Below are 7,174 nucleotides of genomic sequence, written 5' to 3' on the forward strand. Positions count from 1 at the left end.
GAATAAAATTTTGATATTATCCAAAAGAAGAGTTTGAACCTTCATCTATTTATCATATCCTGGATGTCTAACCTTCACAAACGTATCTACAATGCATAGTTATTTCAAAATCTGTCATCAGGGAGTACTGCCATATGTGTATGCTCTTTTTAACTCAGATTTTGTCCCAATGTTAGTAGCTCACTTGTAAAATGTATAAATCTTAGATTAAAGGTAGCAGAGTCCAGTGCCCTGGACTGTGCAACATGGAGGAACCTAACAAATAGAAGCAAGGGTTCAGTTTCTGCCCTGCGCATCTAGGCAGGTAGGAATGCAGTTACAGCTGCTTCAGGTTGTTTGTCTCCACCTGCAGGTAAAAGTGTTGCCCAGGTGTCTCTCCGCTGGCTGCTGCAGAAGGACGTGGTGTCTTCGGTCATCATCGGGGTGAAGACTCTGCAGCAGTTGGAGGACAACATGGGGGCCGCAGACGGCTGGGAACTCACACAGCAACAGGTATTAAAGGATCACAGTGGTCACAATCGTCATAGGCCATCATATGATTTTAATGTTGTACGATTCTCGTGCTGGCTGTAACTAACTAAACTCTAAGACAGAATTTGTGGAATAAAGACATTGAATGACAATGAATTTTGCATTACACATGTACAAGGATCCCAAGGATGCCCTCTATTTGCAATCGTACCGCAACTGTGCAATGTACATTGCGTTGACCACCCCCTAAGAGTAGCAATTGGTAGAAAAAGTACTCTTGCTTATTGGTACTATGGGCAGTAATAGACAGGTGGAAAAGGGGAACTTTTGTTGAACTTCTGAAAGTTGTATCTGTTTGATGTCTGGTCATTGTTTTTTCATAGCTCATCTATGTGCCTATTATTGCAGAAAATTGATACTGGAAAAGTCTTTGTGAATTTTTAATACTGGAAAAGTCTTTGTGAATTTTCAATACTGCGTTGGCTTACACGAGTTTCATACAGAAAAAAGAAGTAATCATGATTGTGACAAAACAGTTTTCAGTCATGAAAAAATTTGGACAGGATTATCAGCTTTTTACAGGGGTAATATTGAATAGTAAACAAACTTTCACATATACTTATATATTCATACAAAGCTCTTGCAGGAATTGACCTCAGAAATACTTGGCACAACTCCACTAAAATGTATACGCAGATGGTATTTCTGACTTGAGTGATCTGCTTGCATACAAAAGAATGTTGCATACATGTCATTTGTAACAGATAATATGTCCTGATGGTTCTGCCTGTATGTTGTTGTTACTATAGATGGATGACCTGGATGCAGCCAGTGCTGTGGAGATCCCCTACCCGTATGAGATGGTCTGGAGGGCCAACAAGGCAGCCGGCAGACAGAGGCCATAGAGCGGACAACAGCTTCTAGAACTAAGAATTACTATTGATGGCAGGGTCACGCACACCTATGGCCACACCGATAATGCTAAATTGAAATTCAACATGAAGAGAGTCTGAGGGCTGTAATTTTTAACTTGATACACACAGTTTTAGGGAATAAAGTATCATGGAAGTTTACCTCCCAGCCTTCAATTTTCATCTTGACCACTTGCTAGATTTTTACCATAGAATATCCATGGACCAAGGAAATACATGTAAGTTGGTGAAATGCACAGAAGGCTGGATTAACTTGTCTCTATTGTAATCACTACATAAACCTTTTCTGACCAGTTTTCTCATCTTTTTTTGTTCGAATAGTTCAGAAGTAATCCAAGTCAGATACTCTACAATGAGTTTCACTTGTCTTAATCTAGAAAACATTTTCTCTTTTTTTAGTCGGTGATATCAAGGATGTCTTATGTAATGTCCTTGGTAATTTGTAACATGTAGACAGTCAAAGGTGTGTTTAAAAGAAATCATGATACATCCAAAATGATTACACAGTCATAAAATTAAGTAAAATCTAATATTTCCACTAGACTTTGCAATAATAATCAATTTGTCTTTGTCCCTACTCTGAAAGAGTGAGTTAAATGGAAATCATGCTGTTCAAGTAACATTTTACTCAGAACTGTAACATTTTCCATGCATTTAGTTACCATATCAGCACCACACTTATGATAAGAGCTTTAGCAGTAAACCGTTGGTGTCTATTCAATTTGCTTTTATAATAAGAATGGATGAATAACAAGGAATTAAGGTTCTTTATTCACCACCAGAATCTGTATACAAATGACAGTTTACAATACTGACTGGTACACTGCTGTTGTGTGGATTGCATATAGATCCTGGTTGTAAAAAAAATACACATACCTTGTTCTCCAGTGATTTTCCAACCTAATGACATCATTTACGGACATACACACTGAATGATGTATTATGTGGTAAAGAATTGCACTGTTTAAATGGAACCTGGAAGACATATATATGAGAAATTAATCATTCTTTATTCCACTGATGTGTGGTATATCCAAAATATACATCAAAAAAGTGTGATTACCGCTATTACTGTGATGACCTGAAGTCTCATTCCCCTCTCAATCCACTATTTGTTAATGTGCATTGCAGCATAAATAAAAGGATAAAGCATTTAATGCTCTTTTGTTGTCTTTGTGTGAGATACGGTTACAGTTAGTCTGAATTCAAGCTATGGCAGAAGTTGAATGAACATATCACAATGTAAAATTTGGGGTAAGTCCCAATCGAACTTGGTGTTGGTTACGTAAAGTTTAGTCTTTTCCACAATATCACAATGTAGGGGACATCCATTGCTGTTCCACATACTTGTTTCAAAAGAGCAAATGTATGATTAGACCAGTTCTTTGACAATAAATTAGGTTGTTAGGGTGATACTTCAATGTGAAGAACAACAGTAGAAACAACCTAACATCCCATTTTGTTTCCCAAGTTGCAAAATGGCTAAATCTAGGAATGAGAGGCACTTTCAGAACAGGAAAACGGGGTGACATGTAGTGGTCTTCCGTCTATCATGTTAAGTCTATTTGGCACATGGACAGTGGCACAAATTAATATAAATTCTCTATCCACATAACACAAAAATGTCCCTTGTGTTAAAGTTGGCATAACCTTATTTTATCCAGTATGTATTCTAGTAACATGTCTTTGATTTATGGTACTCCCTCTTTCCTGGTACAACATTTGGATGGAGGGCCACTCCAGTCATATGTGTAGGACATTCTGTACTGTACTTCTGTGTGACACAGTCTCCCACTGCTCTGTAACTGGTGATGCTTTTCTCTCATCTGATCCTCCGACTGCTTGTGTGTCACCAGGTACTGATTACTGCAGCCACGGGACTTGTACTCTGTGTCGAACCTGGGAAACAAATAAAGTTCCATATGAATCATCTAAAGCAAACACCAGCAATATAGGTTTCTTACATATACAAGCAATGGGATAATTTGCCTTTACATAGTCATACTATATTATCAAAAACATTTAAGGCAGAGAACTATATAGCTGTAGCAATATGATATGACAATAGATCCCTTATTATGTCTAGGGCAGCTAGTTACCTCAGTTTTTTTATCCAGTCTTTGATCAGTAAATTTTTTAACATTACAGAAGGATACATTTATATTACATGAAACACAACACTAATTTGTTCCACTTGATTACAATAATGATAATCATTCTCCTATGCAGAGCCTTACAAGAGGCCTATACAATATAACTTGGGAGGCTCTTTTGGGGTTTCCACTTCTTGGATGTGGCCTCTAACCAGCTCTTAGCCAATCAATCAGAGAATCAACTAGACAGTTTCTCTTGGTCAAGTTTATCTCTGAGGCTTTGCGTACGAGAATTTAAACTGTATGCCCAACCCACCTGGGGTCATGTTCCCTCTTCACCTCCAGTGGTGCGAGCCATGTCCCCAGGGAAACATCCTCACTGTGGTACATCTTCAACCACTCTATGTTCTGGGCCACAAACTGGACCAAGTCTGCTGACAACACGTAGCCTCCTCCCAGAGCGTACGGCAGATAATAATCACACAAAACCCACTCCCCTTCCTGCCAAGGCCCGCGTCTTTTTACTCTCGCCCTTCCGTTAAAGAAACCCCAGTACAATCTTTCCTTGCTTTTACCCTTCAGTTCCTCTTGGATGAGATCTATTCTTGCAAACGTATCATCGTCTGCCTTCAAAATGTACTTGAAGTCTACATTCTCGTTCAGCCATTTGTACATCAAGAGAAGTTTTCTTGGGAGGACATCGTAAGAGTCTTGTAAGTCTGGCAGGAGCAACAAGTCTCCATTCTCCTCGTTTTCTTGTTCTAATTCTGCCTTTTCATCCGCATCCAGTGCTCCTGTTCCTATAACAAACCTCTGCAGAACATCATCCCCGTATGTAAACCAGGTTTCTCGTATTGCGTTCCTTTTCTCAACATATTTTGGCCCTGTCATTATAAGCACCACCAGAAATGCTTCATACTCCTTGACAGTGACTTCATCCTGGTGATGTCTGTTTTTATCGCCTCCACCATCAGAATGACCACCTGAAGTTCTGATGGCCTTCTGCTTTTCCAGCACTTTGTACTGTTCATATGTCATGTTGCAGTTCAGCAGGTATAGGGTGGCGAAGTACAGGAGGATGAAGATGAGGATGGCGACTGCGGGGGCTGGGACCCGCCTGCGGCACAACCGGTGGAGCATCACACATACATCTGAGGAACAGAATGCGGTTACCAATAGTCATTAATAATAATAATAATAATATTGGGTGTATTTTGCAGCCAGTAGGTACCCAAAGTGTGGGTAATGAGGCTGTTTAACGTGGTCGAGGCACCTCCTCGAGCACAGGACCCCCGTTTTATGTCCCTCCCGAAAGATGATTTCGTGGAAAGCTTCATGAGGCTACAGCAATCCGGACGCACTTGGTTGGTACCCCATCCAAGTACTGTCCAGACCGCGCGTTGCTTAACTTCCGAGATCGAGGGATCGGGTGTATCAACGCGCCATGCGGCCGTAATTAAGTGTTCGCCAACTCGTAAAACCGTTCTCAACAGAATTTTTTGACCGAATCGCTCGGTCCTCTTCAGTTATCCAACCCAACTACTCTGGACATAAGACTTACCATTAGGTCTTAAGTTGCTGTAAGGGCAGTTTTACTTGTTGGGTTCTGCGGGTAGAATCAGGAGAAACTTGGTCAAGGGTGAAGTTTCTTTCAAAGAGCGACCTTTTTTCTGTGTTTGAGCAGAACAATCTCCTGTTTCTTAACTTACTTTGAATGGTAATAAACTAGACCAAGGAGGTTATATTGAATGTAACCTACTTGACTAAACCAAGGAGGTTATACTACTAGTAGTTAAAACCTCCTTGAATAGACCATGTGGCTTTCTGATGGACATGCATTTTTAAATGTATTTTAACCTGCTTTCCAGTGGGGAGTCTGATATCTGCCCAGCCACAGTGCACGGGGAGGTGGGGTTTACCCAAGAAAAATGTCGGAAAAACATCGGCGCCTGCCTGTGGGAATATGATGGTTTTTTGTCGGAATTTACGGTGATCCGTCTTGCCCTTTGGATTTTCGTAGGAAAACCGTATTCCAATGTCGATTTTCCAATGATATAACGGCACTTATCCGATGGACTTTTAACTTCCGACATTAATCTGATGGCCTTCCGACGACAGTTAATGGTTTCATGTCGGGTTTTTTTTCCTACAGAGTTCCGATGCAGGTCACCTAGACAACAAGTTAACAAACGTGGCAGATGGGATTTCCCCGCTTGGATGTGGCCATGGCAACGCCACTGAGAGACGAATAGCTTCTTTATTGGTTACCATGGCTACTGAATGATTGACATCCGTGATCGTCGCGATTTGTTTTGTTTTCTCAGCTGTGGCGTTAAGAATATGAATAATTAAAGAAAAAAGGTAACTTCAGACGATCACTTTGAACCCAGAAAATGTGGTTTCGACCCCTTGATGCGACATTATTTTTTAATGTTTTCCCGAAGGGCAAAACACATTGGTTTGACCAAGGAGCTTGTTTTGACTCCACTTTTGTTGGGGTAGACAAACAAAACAAAGCTGGACAGCTCCTCAAAAGGTATATAGGGTAGGCCCGAAGGCTTCCCCTAGCAGAATGGCGATCCAGGCGACCAAGCCAAGATAGAGCAAACATCACACTTCAGATTAACTTCATCAGCGTGAATAACTGCTAACACTATGCGCTACCCCAGGTGATGTGGAACAATAATTCACGCAAGCAGTTGTCTATGCTCGCATACTTTAGAATGTGGTTTATAAAATGGCCACATTATGTATTTTTCACAAAACTGTTCATAAAGAAACTGATTTAAGTGATTTTGCCAAGAACAGTCGCGTATATTTCATGGTGCGTCAAACCCATTCACAAAACATGTTTATTATTAGAGGAATTCAATAAATAAAAACATTTAATAAATTATGTTAATGAGGTCCTGAAAATTCAAGGATGTACACACCACTCATGTACTAAGTTGTCTACGCTTGCATACTTTGAATGTGGTTCTTAAAATAGCCATATCATAACCTTTTCACAAAACTGTACAAAAAGAAACTGATTTAAGTGATTTTGACAAGAACAATTGCGTATATCTCATCGTGCGCCAAACCTGTTCACAAATCATGTTTATTATCAGAGCAATTCAATGAATACAAACCTTTTGATAAATTATGTTAATGAGGTCCAGTTAATGAGCATTTTCTATTGCTGAGCCGTCAACCCAGTTGCTTATCATAGGTAGATGGACCAAAAAATGAAGACCACACTTTCTTGATTAAAGCACCTTTGTTTGGGAAATAAAAATGTTTTCTGACTGATCTGTTATGGACCTCCTACCTTCAACTACTATTGTACTATGTACATGTGCAACATATCTCTTGCGTATGCGGAAACCTTCTGGCGTCTTTCATACAATTTTTGCAGATGATTGCGGGACGTCCAGAATTTTTTTTTTAACGTTATGTGTTCTAATTCTGCGGAAGATTGCAGGACGTATTGCGGAAGATGCAAAACGTCGGCAGAAACTTGAAGCGCATTTCATGGCTGTTACCGATGACACATCTTTTATAAAATCGTTATGTCATCCACTTGCGTGAAAATATCTTCATGGCTTTCATGGACCCATTTCGACACACAGTATTAAACTACGGTGATTCAGAAAAAATACTACCAATTATCGGACAGTGGTTATCTTTTCTTTTTAT

The 7,174-nt window shown here is 39.9% G+C and overlaps 2 protein-coding genes across 2 annotated transcripts in view; one reads left to right on the plus strand and one right to left on the minus strand.

The window, feature by feature from the left end:
* LOC118430178 overlaps positions 1 to 2,072 on the plus strand; it is an 8,915-nt gene extending 6,843 nt beyond the window's left edge. Inside the window, exons 5-6 of the mRNA XM_035840887.1 lie at positions 301 to 492; positions 1,281 to 2,072. Coding sequence (XP_035696780.1) covers positions 301 to 492; positions 1,281 to 1,376 — 288 coding nt within the window. The 3' untranslated portion in view covers positions 1,377 to 2,072. The remainder of the gene's footprint in view (positions 1 to 300; positions 493 to 1,280) is intronic.
* Positions 2,073 to 2,392: 320 nt separating this feature from the next.
* Positions 2,393 to 7,174, minus strand: part of LOC118430418 (beta-1,3-galactosyltransferase 6-like) — a 6,909-nt gene continuing 2,127 nt past the window's right edge. The window contains exons 3-4 of the mRNA XM_035841278.1: positions 3,813 to 4,647; positions 2,393 to 3,302 (exon numbers count right to left, since the gene is read on the minus strand). Coding sequence (XP_035697171.1) covers positions 3,095 to 3,302; positions 3,813 to 4,636 — 1,032 coding nt within the window. The 5' untranslated portion in view covers positions 4,637 to 4,647 and the 3' untranslated portion in view covers positions 2,393 to 3,094. The remainder of the gene's footprint in view (positions 3,303 to 3,812; positions 4,648 to 7,174) is intronic.

Source organism: Branchiostoma floridae, chromosome 14 (assembly GCF_000003815.2).
Source record: "Branchiostoma floridae strain S238N-H82 chromosome 14, Bfl_VNyyK, whole genome shotgun sequence".
Lineage (NCBI taxonomy): Eukaryota > Metazoa > Chordata > Leptocardii > Amphioxiformes > Branchiostomatidae > Branchiostoma > Branchiostoma floridae.